Source organism: Carcharodon carcharias, chromosome 6 (assembly GCF_017639515.1).
Source record: "Carcharodon carcharias isolate sCarCar2 chromosome 6, sCarCar2.pri, whole genome shotgun sequence".
NCBI classification, from domain to species: Eukaryota; Metazoa; Chordata; class Chondrichthyes; order Lamniformes; family Lamnidae; genus Carcharodon; species Carcharodon carcharias.
Genome location: NC_054472.1, coordinates 21,985,457 through 22,001,943, shown reverse-complemented (window position 1 = coordinate 22,001,943; position 16,487 = coordinate 21,985,457). Strand labels below are relative to the sequence as shown.

Genomic DNA, 16,487 nt, shown 5'->3' with positions numbered 1-16,487 from the left:
TTGCATGGATGATGTACTTAATAGAACAGTGAAATATTGCATGTTTTTTGCAAATCTGGAAAGATACTACCAAGAGCAATGTTTTCCTCCAGTTGATAAATTTTGCAAAATTAGGCACATGTTTGTGTTTTGCAATATTTGAATAAAATAAATATTGTTTAGTATTCTACAGAAAAAAATCTTATATGGTTTGGATCAACCAGTTGTAACTATGTTAATACTCTAGCAGTGAAATTGGGCTGTTTCCACGACAATCCCAAAGCATCTTTACAGTCTCCTTTAAAACATGAAAGGCAGGATTTCCCATTTTGGGTCAGAGCTCTGATGTCAAGATCAAAAACAGGTCTCGACCCTGCAACATGTCAGGACCAGTAACCCAGCATCGAGTTTGCTGGTTTTTAGCGGCCAGAGGGTTGTTCGTAGTCCAACTAAGGATGATGGCTGGACTCTAAACTGGAGGACCTCCAGCACTAAAGGAGCTGCAGCCTTCCATTGCTGACAATGGAGAGCTAGAGAGAGGACAGCTCCATCTTGACGTGCCCCCTCAGCACTTTTTACATATTTGAAATTAAAAATGGCCACAGTTGCCAGACCACCATTGTGAAAGGGAAATTCCTCCACATGGTGGCCTATGACTGCAGCTGTGGTCAGATAGTTATGGTGGCTGTAGTAAGGGCAGGGGCGAGGTGTGACCTCAGTGATCCTGGAGTGCTACCCCCCCCCAGGTCCTTCATTGGAAGGCAACCTCCAGGCATCTGCCATGCTTATGCTGCAGAGGACCTGCAGGCTGACTGTAAAATTCCAGTCAGCATCTCATCAGTGGCCTTAATTGGCCTTTAAGCTATCTCCTTCTTGCCAAGAAAATGGCTAGGAGTCAGGACATTGGAGGGAACCAACTTGCCTGCCTGGTTCAGTTCTTCTTCTCATATAGGGGCTAAAATCCTGCCCAAAGTTTTTTTTTCTGTGAAATATTTTATCACACTTGTGGATATTGAGGCTTGTTCACTACTGAAATATATTGTACGGAGAAATTTGGTCATATGTACCTATCTATCCCAGATGTTCTATTTGCATGTTAATTTCTTCAACAAAACACTGCATTGCCTCAACCTTGTCGATTCTTTTGGTTCAAAGCTCGGGAAGAGTGATTCAAATGTACAGGAGCATGTTTGCCGGAAAAACAGTTTCTTACTGCTTTGTCAATTGATATACTTTTTATAACACTGAAATTCCCTATTTTTAAGGATTTTTACTGTATTTCAGACTCATTCATCCCATGTCACTCATTCTGTTTTCTGGTCCTCCCAGCCCTAGTCCTGATTTGCTGGTCTAATGGAACTATTGTTATTGGCCAGATGCATATGAACATTATAAGGGAATGGTCTTTAAATTCTAGCTTCATCATCAATTAGTGCACAAGTTTCCAGCTGTGTTTAAATTTTCTAGTTGCATAACTTTGTCAGCAAGTTTCCCATTATACTCCCTGCTGGAATGTTCTTAAAAACTTGGGTGGGGGAATTCCTGTATCCCCCTTTCTTAATATCCCTCTCCCATCCTCTGGCAGGAAGTCTGTTATTGACTGAGCATTGCATTTAAAATGTTAAAAATTGCCAACTAGCAACCAGAGACTTTTGGGGAAGTTGCCTGACTGGCAGAAGGTAACATTAAAAAATGTTAGCTGTTTTTGGTTCATGTCAGGAACATACAAACAGGCGGGCTGATGACCAAAGACTGAAATTAACAATTTTAACTGTTCCTATCTTGTGTGAGGAACTTGGAAGGAAGCCAGCTGGATGACAAAAGATATAATTTAAAAAATTAAAGACTGTCACTGGGACATGACCAGCAATATTTTTAGAAGAGCTCTGAAATTTTTGTAATCAGGTCTCATTGTACTAACACAGCAATGCAACAATTAATAGTCCAGGATCTTCCCACATTTCCTGAGTGTCAATGTATCAGTAATTACATTGTCGGGTTATGTAGCAATTACATTAAGACAATTTCATTGTTAAAACATGATGGGCATTGGCTCACCTATAAGTGGGTACAGTCCGGTGTGAAAGGGACTGGGAGAATCTGTTATTCTGCAGAGCTGTTTTAAGAATAAACCTGCTTGAGGTAAAAGACGAGCTTTGGACTCATACTTCCATGATAAGCACTTTTTAGCAGCAGAGGATGAACTTTAAGCTTTGGGTGATTGATTGATTGCTGTATATGAAAAGAAGCATACTGAAGTTACAGAATGGCAGAAGGGCAGTGCAAAATCTCAAGCTTTGAATATTTATTAATTTTTTTCTGACTCTGAACTATATCACCAATGGGAAAACAAGGTGGAAATGTGGACGTGGGTTAACTCTTTACCTTGGAAGAAGCAAGATATGGCCCTGGCACCATTGCCAGAAAAAAGTACGATTAGTAGTCAAGTATTTTCAGAAATGGAAGTGGATGACTTGGACAAGGAAGAGAGATTGACCCTTCTATTACAATTTTTGGATAAATTTTACAGAAAGGATGATTTTTTTAAAAGCATATGAAGCCTGGTCCACCTTTGATTAGATTTAGGAAAGCAGATAATCAGTCCGCGGAAGGATACATCATGGACTTTGATAAGTGGTATAAGAGACTACAGAGATTTGAACTTGAAATCCCGAAGACTGTATTGGCATTTAAGTTACTTGGTTGTGCACGCATTTCCCACGTTGATAGATTTTTAGTGTTGACAAGTGTTTAATTCCATGGGAAAGAGACTCTCCTCGATCAAATAGCTGCTGCTGTGAAAAAAAAATTCTGGGAAAACAGTCGTTCCCTGTCACTTTCTTAGCAAATACGAAGGACTACGCCGTGAAACAAAGGATGGAGGATTTTTTGGTGGCCAAATTTCGAGATTGACCAAATACTAGACAAAGATGGGGTTACTGACGGGTGGTCTGTAAATGGTCGTACTTTTAGCCAGTTTGAGTATTGAGACAAAAAGCGGGTCTATTTCGGCACCCATAGGCTTTTGAAAAATGCATGGGGAATGGTTAATTGGTAGTGTTGGTGTAATCTTGGTACCATTATGCAATGAATTGCTCACAGCGAAAGAATTGTGTTTTGAAATAACCCACAAGACAGATTCTTCTTAGGCTGAAAATGATGATGGTGACTGCCATGATGGGATTGTGTTGGCCACTGGGAGTTTGAATCCAGTGATTAGCATCTTGATGGTCGATTCATTCAACTGTGCAGTTCTGGACAGCACTTGCATATCCACAGTGCGTAGGATGGATTGGCTTAACTGCTACCTGGAGTCTCTTGATGAGGCAGGCTGGTCAAGGAGTGTGAAAGCTCTACCTGCTTCAGGTTTGGAGATGATATGCTAACATCTTCCAAAAAGGTAGTCCTCCCTTGCAAGGGTCAGTCTGTTCATCTGTACTGATGTGAACTCTAGCGCGATACCTCAATTGTTAAGTTAATATTAGATGAAAAAGGCTCAGATGACACTCGACATGAAGAATGATTGGGCAGTTGTGTTCAGGAAAAATGTGAATCCACATTTTATTCAGTAAGGTCATTACTGCCTGCCACTAAGGAAGCCAGATATTTCTTGCAAAAAAGTTAATGCAGTTTTGCTAACTTTTGGGAATAAGAATTCAGTGGACAAAATGATTATTTGGAAGTTGCATTGACGGTTTGCACATCTGGAAATAAATGCTGGCCTAGCCCACATGAACAAATAAAAAAAGTCATTTTTAGTGATACTTCACATGCCAACCTTCCAGGTGGATATTCTAGCACGGCAGAGTTTATCATATTCTTGGTGGGAAAGAATGATAGATGTTGCCCGTTGGTTTGGGAAGCCAAAAAAAAACAGGGTAGTGAAAAACACCTTAGCTGCTGAAACACTTGCCTTTGTAGAAGCTATAGGCATGGGGGTCTATTTATCCAATATACTGATGAAAATACTATACAAGGGACAGTGTGAGAAAAGCTTGCCCATAGAGTGCTATGTTGATAACAGGTCTCTTTGGGATAATGCTCATTCAACAAAAAGTGTCACTGAAATAAGGCTAATAATAGACCTAGCTAGCATAAAAGAAATGTTAGAGAAAAGGGAAATCTCTAAGATACAGTAGTTTGACACAAGCCACCAATTATCACTGTTTTACAAAAAGAAATGCCTGCTCCAAGAAATTACTAAATGTATTGGAAGAGGGAAGTCTTATGTTATAATTATGTTATAGAAAACTGAATTTGTTTTGAATATATATATGGATCTATAATGTGAAAATACATGACTTTATTTCCTTTTGTTTAATTTGAAAAAATGCTTAATTTAAAAGAGGGGAATCTGTCACTGTATCAGTAATTACATTGTCAAGTTGTATAGCAATTACATTAAGACAATTGCATTGTTAAAACAGGCGATGGCATTGGCCCATCTATAAATGGATACAGCTGTAACACTCTGGTGTGGACGGGACTGGGAGAGCCTGTTACTTTGCAGAACTGTTAAGAATAAACCTGATTGAAGTAAATGACTGGCTTTGGACTCATTCTTCCATGATAAGCACTTTTTTGGAATTAACACTGGGGTCCCCTCCGCCCAAGTACAACCAGTTGCTTCTCTCAATACTTCCACGCTTTCTCCCTGCAGGGGTCCTTCATACTGAGTTCCCCTTTGTCACGGACATTGAGTAACCCTCTTGTTGTAAGAACAGTCACCTTTTATGGTTTAAGCAGGAGAAAGATGGGTACTGGTAATGAGAAGCTGGTTAAATTAACTGCATGAACCTGTACTTTTGTAGTTCCCGCATTTCTGGAAAGCATATGTTGCAAGTTTAGGGAATCTGTTGGCATAACAGGTTTAAACATACCATTTTGCACTTCCAACAGAGCTTCATGTGATAGGAGTGTATGTTAAGAATTCAAGCAGCAAGTTTATGTGTCCAATTCGCAGCTCATGCTCAAGGTCATCCTATCTGTTGTAACATCGTAAATGCAAACATAAAGTCTTGCTGTATTTCCAGCAAAAATGCATTCTTTTAGAATTTGTTCAGAGTTTTCCAAGAAATATCAAACTGTGACTTGTATTTATATTGTGTCGTTAATGTAATAAAACACCCAAGGTGCTTCATAGCACTATAAAACAAAATATGACACCAGGTACATGAGATATTAGGTCAGATGACCAATAGCTTGATCAAAGAGGAAGGTTTTAAGGAGGGTCTTAAAGGCAGGAATGTGAGACTGTTAAAGTGCTGTTTTTAAAGAGCCATTCAAATTGCAATGGCAAAATGATTTGGCTTTGTTTTTAAAAAAAAAAATGTTATTGACAGATCCAGAGACATGAAATGATCTTTGAAATTTGCACACAATTTTATTATGTAATTTATTATGTTATTGCAGTTTAAAAATCAAGCAGTTATGTTTAGACTGGCATGACTGACTTTATTCTCAACCAGGCTGGTAGCCAGTGTTTGGCAACTAGTATTTTATCACATTGGCTGCTCAGTCTAATTATCAATTTCTATTTACGAATCTTTCCATGATCATATATAAATCTAAGTGTCTTAACTATGTATTTGGTTTTGTAGTAAATTACTGAGTAGCAGCATCAATAGCAACATTTGAGAAATTTCTGTTAATGTTTTTTCATGTCTTAACTGCTACCTGAGTACACTCAGTTCAGCTTTAGACTGGCAGGGATAACAGTTGAATGATTTTATAAGTTTCCTGCTCATATTGTACTGATATAATCACTAATATTGCAGTAATGTCAGGAGTAACTTTATCACAGCATTATAATTATAGAGCATAAATCCTTGAAGTACATCTGTAATGTTGAAAAAATGTTGCGTTTCCTGATGGCTCAAATGGTTCATCCAGTGAATAAGAACTTTATAGACGGGTTCAGTTCACAGTTGAACTCTGCTGGGGTGCAATAGAGTTAGCTTAATGGCTTATGGGTTTTAAGTGACAAATTGCTTGGGATTTCCATTCCTGATAAATATCCCTTGACCCTTACTGGTAATCCATGTGTGCAAGATCATTGGGTGATAAGAGGATTGGCATTTTTGTAATGCTTTTCATGATCAAATAGGCTGTCAATACTCACTGTCTTTAAGTTCATGTGTGAAAAGTAGTTATTTGTGCAAGATACCACAGTGTGATTGGCATCAGTTGAACTGTACCCCAAAAAGAGCCAACATCTGAGAAGTGGGGAAGGAGAAAAACAAAGCTTGTACATTAAAAAAAATTTGGGTCTTAAGTTTTACCTCCCAGAAGGTAAAATCTAATATTCCAAAACAATGTAGAAGTTTTGGCAGTGGCAGTTCCAACTTGGCTTTCTTTCATTCACTTTCAGAATATGCATTTGGAATTTGGAAAGAAAGTGATGAGTCATTCTTTTTCATTTTGATGTAATTCTTTAACACCTTGAGATGCTACTAGATAAAGGAGTCATCCCAAGTTCTGAGTGTCAGTGTTGCAGCAATTTTGTCTTTCACCCATTTCTAATAGGGATTATGATGGGGGACACTTTTTTTAAAATGTTCCTTCTCTGGGACTTGAATTTCATCCTTTGGTAATTGTCAGGATCTTTTGGTTCATCGATTCCTATGATCTTAAGTTTCTATAAGATTGCAAATTTGTATTAATTCTCACCTCAGCTTAAGAGAGTAAGAAAATTGCTTACAATAGTAATAGATGTACTGTAACTTGTTCAAGTCATGGATAGGGCAATTCCTCTTTTTGTTTTTTGGATGGATTTCAGTTCATTTAGGAAATTGTTACCAAAATTTTGTTATCCCATGGCCTTTCATTTGAAATGAGTTATCACTTAGTTGCACAGAGCACAAGTTGACAATGCAGGGAGAGTGGATATTTGTAACCAATCCATTTAATTTCCCTCAGAAACAAGTTCCTGAAATTCCTGTGACTGAGATTTTCAGAGTAGCGTCAATCTGGCTGGAGAGGCCCTTACTTCTTGGAATGGCATGCCATGTTCTGAGTTAGTCTCCTTTGTGGTGGCTGCTGCTGAAGCACCATTACAGGGCATAGAGCTGAGGAGGAACTTTTAACTAAAGAGAGATTTTAAACTTCATCCTTGAATTTGTAAGCAAAAACAAGAATTTCAAATTAGATGCACTGGAGTTCAGGGGGGATGGGATGATATGTCTGAGAGTTTTAGAAAAGTTGAGGTTCATAAAGGAACAAGTTTGGGAGGTTATTCAGACCATTTGAGAAACATGGTTGAATGTGAAACAAAATACCATAGATGTCAATGTACAAGTCAATCTTTGAATTCTCAAAATCCCTCCAAAATGGAGGTCGACTTATATGAATGACTATAGAAGTGAACTGCTGGTGTGGGTGGTCGCCATTTGAAAAGTCATCGACATCCAAAGCAAAGATTAGGTGTGACTTAAACTCCTGTGCATCTTCACAACACAGCTCATATCACCTGCTCGATCCTTGGCACCCAGTTACTAGGTACTGGTAATTAAAGTGTGCATTTGTGGGGTGAAAAATTGAAGCCAACTACTAATGCAAGTATAACATGTCATGTCTGAAAAGGGGGAGGTCCACTCCTACACCCACTATATGCAAATACATTATTTTTGAGGCTGGAAAAATGGGGTTGTCCTATTGGCCAGGACAGCTTTTATGCCATGATTTTCAGTATGGGTTTCCATTACTAAGGAGGTTGAAATAGGACAAAGGCTAGCAATGTTGTGAAGATGGAAGCAAATTATCTTAAAGCTAGGTAGAAAATGGTGTTTGAAGCTTGGTGGAACAGGACATTGAAATTGCACCATCTGATTGAGCACCTGGGAAAAGAGACACAACTGGGTATGTAGCCTTTAGCAGGGACCAAATTAGATGGTTTCAGTTTCCCATATTTATACTAGATCGATTTCTGGCTCATCTGTTTAAGTTGGGTGGGAAATCAGATAACAGGCTGTGGTGCAGATTCTTGCTGTCTGGAGGTGTATACCCTTGCAGTCCATCTGGTGAGTTTCTGAACTATTTTCAACAACTTCTCAACAATATCTTAAGTATGGCAACAAATTTAACATCCACATACAGAATTCCTTAATATTTCTCTTCATGATTTGGCATGGGTTTGATCTGTATTTATTCTTTGATTTGATAAAATAGAAAAAGGATAGCCTTTGATTTGATAAAATAGAAAAAGGCAATGTACACTCCCAAGATTATTGACTTTTAATAAAATAAGTTTTTATAAAATTGCATCATATTATTGGCACTATTCATATTGTAGCATAATTATTCATGGTATACTAAAGGTATTTTATTCATGATTCAAAATTTTCTATACCAAAGATTAAAAACAGATTAAAATCCCATTTTGCATGTATGTCTATTGCTGTTGTATGAAGAGAATGATTTTGGGTCTTTACAAAATAATTGCATTGAATGGATCAGATTACTTTATAAATCATATAGCTTTGGTATTTAATTTTCATTTAAACTTAAATTTGATTGTAATCACCCCTTTCTTCTCGAATTCTCTGCCTAAAGGCAGGTCCAACCTACAGTGCCATGACCTCCACCAAGGGTGGGGCAAGGAGGCAGGTCCCAAACGCACCCCAACCAAAATGATGATCGAATCCCAGGCTGTGGGCATCAATCTGATCCACACCGGCTGTCCAACCAACTGGCCCCTCAAGTCCAAGTTGCTGTGGCAATGTACACTTTTACATGTATGTTGTAGCTTTGAACTATGGATAGTGATGGTAGAAGCTCCAATTTCGTTGCATCACATAGCTGACCAGGAATCTCCCCTGCTCTTACTGCCTGCCATTGGTGTATGTTGGCAGGATTTACAAGTTGACACTCGACCTATTTGGCCACATTATGAATGCACCTTCCCTGGCCAACAAGTTCTGGAGTGGGACTTGAACCTGGAGCTTCTGGCTCAGAGGTAGGGATACTACCCACTGTGCACAAGATCTCTCTCAATCAATCCTATATATCCGTTATTAATTTATTTATTGATAAAATTAAAGTCTGACCTGTCTTGCATTATTACTAGTCATATGATCCTTGCCTAATGTCCTTATGTGAAGCTAAATTTGAGAATATCATTTCAGAATTACATGAACTTAATCTACCATGAATTACTGAAAAGATTTTTCTTCCTCATGCTTTAAAAAAATGTATTATAGGAGTGCTTATTATTCTTGTTCCAGAGATCATGCTGCAAACTCGCAGCTTGTTAGAACAAGCACAACTAAAAGTCATCCCATTTCTTCCAGCGAACCACTGGAGATGTATTAGTATATCAAAAAGTCTTCTGATACATAATCTATTACCATAATGTACTAAGTATAAAAATGTTTTTTTCTGAATTCCAAACCAGAGAATTGGAACGTTTATCAACAGTTTTAAACATTTTCAGAAGTCTAATTATAAAACCACCAAAATGCTTACAGTTGTAATGTGTTTAAAAAATACCTTGTATGATTTGCTAAATATTAATTTGCGCACAGGTGATTAGAATTCAGAAAATTTGGGTTGCATTTTTAATAAGTTTTCAACTATTAATTAAGGATTTGTTATTTTTGACCCATCAGACATCAAAATAGTTTACTGCATGACCACCTCACATGTCTGGTATTGTTACAGAAAAATTATTTTCTGATTAGGCCAGATGAAATGTAATGCCAATTGATTTGGTTGAAATTGTAAATTTTGATTAAAATTATGCATTTTTTTAAATAAAGAAATTTTCTTTATTCCCCTCTATAATTTGTGAAGGTAAACCAAAATAATGATTCACTGAAGTTAAATTTTAGATATTCAAACAAGACTTTATTAATATACAAGATTGAAATATTCATTCACAAATCCTCAAAAATATAGCAAATAAAATATGCTTTTCACTTTGAAGCTGGTGCAAATCATGAGAACTCAATTTTTCCCATATGAAACCAAAATATTATGGATGTTGGAAATCAAATAAAAACAGATAATGCTAAAAATACTCAGCACCTGTGGAAACAGAGTTAACATTTTGGGTTATTGCTCAAGGAAGTAATTATTAAAAAAGGCTTTACCTAACCCTTTCTGCAGAAGATGTTGGCTCAAGTCTGTTGGCATTGCTCATGTTTAAATGCGATCTTCATATAAATTGAAGATAACCCACCCCATACGCCATCATACTTAACCTCAGTTGACAGGCCTCAAACTGAAACCAAATATAACTGTCCATCGTCCTAACTGCGACAAACCCAAGGTCATAGAGCTATCCAACAGACATATTCATCAAAGTTTGTGTGGAGGGAAGAGAACCTGAAACATCTCCATTTGACTGAGGTGGTTTCACTGCCTTTGCTCTTCCAGCTCCTCACCCTCCCCATTGGTCACTTCCTGCATCCATTTCTTCTCTCCCTTCTTGGTTGCTCCAGTTGTCTTTTCCCTCATTCCCCCTCCTTCTATTCCTGAGCCCACTCACTATCTCCATGCTACCACTCGCGCTCTTCCTCAACCTGTTCCTTGGCTGGGTCCAATTATTCAGTATGTGCTTTCCAAACCCTTCTTCCTTTGACCTTGACTCCCTTTGCAATGTCACAAGATCAAATAGTTGCATATGAAAAATTAGTGATTTCAACATTCTAATCTGCTGTGAGAATAATGTTACCTCATCTAATGCTACTCAAATTCAACTGCAATAGTTAGCAATCACCACCAGGTGGCACTCCAGAAATGCATTTTTCAGAGAACAGCAGACATTCTGGTACAACAGTTTCATTGTACTTGCCTTAAGATTCGTAGAAATCATGCATGTATGTGTGTGTGTGTGTGTTTCCCCACCATTCATTTTTTCTAAAGTAGAATGGGTCCTACTCCTGAGGCCCACTTTACTCATTGGCCCCTTCCGATTGGCCACTGAAGTGCTGAAGTGCCTTTTTCCTTCAGCGTTTGTTAAATGACTGCACCAGCTTTTTGCTATTCTGCCTCTTGTCGGCTGCTGGTCACCAAATGTCAAGGGAGAAGTTACTTGTTAGTATTGCAACTTTCAGAGAATGCTGATGAGTTTTTCAATAGCCCCAAAATTAGCCTTGATTTTCAATTTTGTTAATTACAGCCTATGAATTGCTTAATTTATGTTGATGTATAAGAGCCCTTTCAATGTTTTAACTTTTTAGCTTGTCACTTTATTAACCTGCAATTCCTGTCTTCATCCCACATCTTTCCTTGACCACACCTCCCAACCCTTGCTCTCTGCCTTTACTTTTCTCCCTTTCTCCTCCAAGCCTATGTCTTTTCTTTCCTTACCCAGCCCCTTCTGTTTGTCTCTTCCTTCCTGATATCCCCATTCCATCTTGTTTTCCTCATCTATTACAACTGTATGAATCTTTCCACGTGTATAGCAAAGTGTCTGTTTCTCCCTTTTTCTTTCTGCATCTCTCACACCGATTGTAGTATTTACCTTCCAGCTATATTAAATCACCAAAAGAAAACTCAGTCCGAAGAAGGATGCGCTTTGACTTTTGCACCAAGAACTGGACCAACCATATAAATACTCAACTTCCATTTTCCCAGTCACTCATATTTATCGCAGCATTGAGTAAATGACCCAAATGTTGCTTTTCAAACTTCTTAAGCTTTGCAAGCTTCTTAAGAGCAGTTTAGTGAAGGAAGCATCAGGAACAAGATCATGATCAAGGTGCAATCTCTTACCTTCCCCCAAACATGTTTTCAAATAGACCATCCAATTGGCCGTAGATGTTGGATTTGGAATTTCCGACCTTTGCGGGAGTGACCTATATGCTTATAGTTTGACTCTAAGGGCGTAACGCATACAGAAAGCAAGAGGCATGTACACAGGGAAAATAGGGGTTTGAGGGTTGGGGTGCACAGGAAGTTGTATTCAGCTTGCACATGGTTAAGGCCTGCCATAAAGTAGGTAGGGAGGACACAAACTAAGGGTCTGGAAAAATTGTAGAGAGGGGCTTTTTTTTTAGGGAAAATACGGTACTCATTGCTATTAATCATTTTTCCTTAGAAGATATTTTTAAATTTAATTGAGTGAGGTTCAAATATACCTGATAAATTAATGAAGAAAATCAAAGGAGAGGAGAAATTTGAACAACATGAGAATCGAAGAGGGAGACAGAAAAATAAGCTGGTAGACCAGTGAGATACCATTTATTCAATCAATATTTTGTAATCAGCAACATACTTACAATACACTACTGTCCTTCTGCGGAGTTCTTGCAATTCAAAATTTGTGATTAGATTTCTAATTTTATATAGAATAAATATGGTTAAGGGAGAAACTGGATAAAAACATGAGGGAGAAAGGAGTTGAAGGATATGTTGATGGGGTTAGATAAAGAAGGGTGGGAGGAGGCTCGTGTAACAATGTGTGTTTATATGTGTGCATTATATACATATATATTTATTGTATTTAGATTGGTATCAATGGAGAACTTGTTTAGTTGACGTGATTAAAAGAAAATGTTACATTTCACAATAAATTAAAATTGTTTACGCTACTAGTAGTTTTCATCACCTTCAAATTTGCATTTACAGTTCGTTAAGATATGATACCAGTTTACCTTGCATAGGTAACTAATTATCATGTTTGCATGTTGAAATTAGCCTTCCTAAATAATTTTTGATCAGATGTTACGTAACATTAAACAATGAAATGACCTATTTCCTGTGAACTGAACTAAAATAGTAATTGATATAATACAGTTAAGATGTTTAACCAGCATGAGGTATATCATCAGCTGGCACTTCAGTTATATATAGAGTTGAAGATCATACTGAAAATTTTAAAATGCAATGTTACTAAACAGTCTCATAGAGCCATTAATCTGCCTGTTTGCTAGCTTTAAAAACTCAAGTGGCACATTGAAAATATTTCATGTATTTTGTGTATTGTGCCATTGTTGAACCCTAGATTGATATAAATTTGATAAGTAACTTTATGGTGAATGATTGCATTGTAAGCATTTTTCTGGCAATTTCTTGGGTTGTATTTCAACTGATATTTCATTTACTTCTGCTGAAATGTTGTTTTTTACATTTGCACTTTTTTCCCCTTACAAATGCTTTTGCCTTTCCTGATCAAAGTCTAGGAGAGTAAGTTCCAGTTTTAATTAACATTTGCATGCAGGTTATTTTATCTTTCATTTTATTTATATAACAAACCTATTCTATGTTGTTCACCAATCTCAAATCATTGCATTAGATTTGCCTAGCAATTTTTACCTAAAAATCAATGAAATCACTATTAATTTAAGTATAAATGTCAGTGGGAATTCAGTGTTATTAGAGAAATAAACAATAACTAGCAAGAGTACACAAAAATGATTTGGTGATATTTGGGAAGAAAATAAACTCAGCCCTTAAAAGCTTTGATCTTGATTTGAGCCTGGATAATTAAAGTTCTTAGGCAAATGAAGATGATACAGTTAGATCAGTCCTAGCCTCAGTTTAGGCTGTACAGTATAAATTGCCCCTATTTTTGAGTCCTATGTTACAAATTCTACAACATCAGGGTGTGCTTATATTTGATAGAAAACTTGCGAATAGCAAAATGGACTTGACCAAGCTTGGTCCAGTGTTACGACAGGTCTAGGTTTGTCCACAGATTTCTAGGGTTATTTAGTATTCGTCACTCCATGCTGTGCCTGATTTGTACATTGGATTTTGAACAACATTTTTAATCTTCTGAAGAGCTCTGCACGTCAGTACTCTATGCGTTAGGCTCTCTTTTGCTCTGTGTTTGCTTTTCAATTGTGTGAGGTATTCATAGTTATGACCTATTGGCTCCTCTTAGGATTCTCAAAGTAGACAGTCGGGATATAGTATGCACCAGCTTCAAGGCAATAAGGAGTATGGCAGCGAGAAGAAGGGATATCTCATGAAAAAAAGTGATGGGTATGTATTTTTCTATATTGAATAAACTAATAATGCTTATTGTCTCTTGCTTCAAAACTAAAGGCCCACCTTTGTGCACATTATGCTGCTCAAATTGGATGCTTGGTTTCACGAGAGTACCTTAAATCCATCTAATTCAGTTTGTTTCCAGTATTAAAGCTAAACTTCAAGTGCAGAAAATGCAAGTCATGTTTTTAAATAAATTATTTGACAAGCTGTTGGACTCAAATCTTTCTGTTAGAAAATGAAGCGAGAGATTCCGGATTAGCCAAACATTTGAGCTAATATGTTTTTAAAATTGTTTCTTGACTTCTGAAAGAAATTCAAAGAAATAGCTTATTTGAATAATGCAATGGCAATACCATAACAGAACCCTAGTGAGCTGTGGCAAGCAAGGCTAGGTTTTCATCTCTGATTTCCCCCACATGACCCAAAAGAGAGTAGAAGACAGGAGGAAATGTTCAGAAAATCAGATGAATGGTCATTGTGAACGTTACTACCTTCTTTTGACATAGTGTTATCAAGGGAACAAGTCTTAAGCCTAGCCTTATAACTGAGAGAAGATATGGACTGAAAAGAAAGGAAAATAAGAATCATTACACTCACCATAATTCCAATTTTTTTTTTGTAATAATGCTATACTGTCTAGAGCATTGGGTGGAATTTATTTAATGCCCTCCCCTAAGGTTGGTTTGGTGGTTAGGGGGCATTTAATCGGATAGGATAGTGGCATGTGGCGATCCGGCCTCTGCTCCAATTAAATCCAGAGCGGGAAGGCTCATGGAAGTCCGTCCCAGCGCCACTGGTATTCACCCAGTGCCGGGCAGGGAACTCACCTTGAGGGAAGCCAGAAGAGCAAACCCTATCAGGGCTGCTTGCAGGCTTCCAGGAGGGGGGAACCCTCATTCAAAGGTACTTAGTGCTAATTAAAAGACCTAGCATTGGGAAGGGGGCTTCTGCTGAGAGCCATTCCCTACTGTTGTTGTCAAACCCTCTCCCCCATGACCCCCACCCTGGGACTTTCACCTGCCATCATTCACCTGTGGTTAGGGTGTTTCAGTGATCCTTGGCTTTAGCTGGGTACATTGGCGGCTAGCCCCACTATCCTCAGTGGTGCTGCTGAGCAGAGCAAAGCTGGCAGCCCTTGGGAGTGGAGGGAGGTGCCCCACCCCCAGAGTCTTTGATACCGCGGGAAGGTGTGCCAAATTGGCACAGTTTGGTGGGCCTTCCCGAAAGGAGGCAATCTGGGGCTCTCCTACATTTAATATCGCAAGCAATATTTGTTGTATTATCCTTTTCTAGATTAATATAAACAAAGCTGAAGGGCAGGCATACAGGTTGAACATAACTTTAATGGAGACTTGTTGCTGCTTCAGCTTGCACAGTTAGTTAGTAAGTATGTGTCGTAAGCAAACTGCATCACATGATATTCATTACTTACTGTGATTACATAAATATGTTTATGCTCATGTAAGTGATTATATTTAACGTACTAACAAATTCTATCTCAACAATACGAAGGTCAGCTTATTGTTGAAAGATTTCTAGCACAATGAGCAGATGAGTGGCAGATGGAATTTAATATAGAGAAGCGCAGGGTGATAGATTTTGGCAGTAGGAAGAGGCGATATACATTTAATGGTACAGCTCTAAAGATGTGCACGAATAAAGTCATTGTAGGGAAAGTAGGCTGATTGCAGGGAATAGTAGTGAAAAAATAAAAGCAAAGGTTTATTTATCTGAATGCACAATGCACCTGCAATATGATGGATGGACTAGTGGCAGAAATAGAGGTAAATGATTTAGATCTAATTGCCATTACAGAAACATGTTACATGAAACAAGGTGATCAAGGTTAGGGAATAAATATTCTAAGTACACAATATTTCGGAAAGATAGACAGTATGGCAAAGGAGGAGAGGTAGCCCTGATGGTAAAGGTTGACATAAAGACATTGGTGAGAAGGGATCTGGCTTCAAGAACATGAGGTAGAATCAGTATGGGCAGAAATTAGGAATAGCAAGAGGCAGAAAATACTGTTGGGTGTAGTTTGTAGGCTCCCTAACAGTAGTTATACCCTTGGACAGAGCCTTAAACAAGAAGTTATTGGAACTTGTTACAAAGGCAATGTAATAATTGTGGGGAACGTTAATCTTATAGACTGCGATTGTCAAATTGGCAAGAGTGATCTCGAAGATGAGTTATAGAATGTTTTCATGACCGTTTCTTGGAGCAATACATTGTAGAACCTATTAGGGATAAAGCTATCTTAGATCTAGCATTGTATAATGAAGCAACATTAATTCATAATGCCATAGCAAAAGATCCACTGGGAAATGGTGACCATAATACAATCGAATTCCATGTTAAGTTTGAAAGTGACATACCCCAATTGCAAACAAAAATCTTAAATTGAAACAAAGCATAGGTATGAGGAGAGCCCTAGCTAAGGTTAATTGGGTACATGGACTAAAGGTTAAGAAGGTAAATGAACAGTGGATGACATTTAAAGAAAATTCAATGTTCAATGAAAATATATTCCATTGAAAAATAAAAACTCAGCAAGACAGACCCAACCG

The 16,487-nt window shown here is 37.8% G+C and overlaps 1 protein-coding gene across 2 annotated transcripts in view; it reads left to right on the top strand.

Moving 5' to 3' along the window:
• LOC121278775 (arf-GAP with SH3 domain, ANK repeat and PH domain-containing protein 1-like) overlaps nucleotides 1-16,487 on the top strand; it is a 393,348-nt gene that overhangs the window by 232,738 nt on the left and 144,123 nt on the right. For both annotated transcript variants that reach the window (XM_041189209.1, XM_041189210.1), the window contains one exon: nucleotides 13,808-13,908. In XM_041189209.1, coding sequence (XP_041045143.1) covers nucleotides 13,808-13,908 — 101 coding nt within the window. The remainder of the gene's footprint in view (nucleotides 1-13,807; nucleotides 13,909-16,487) is intronic.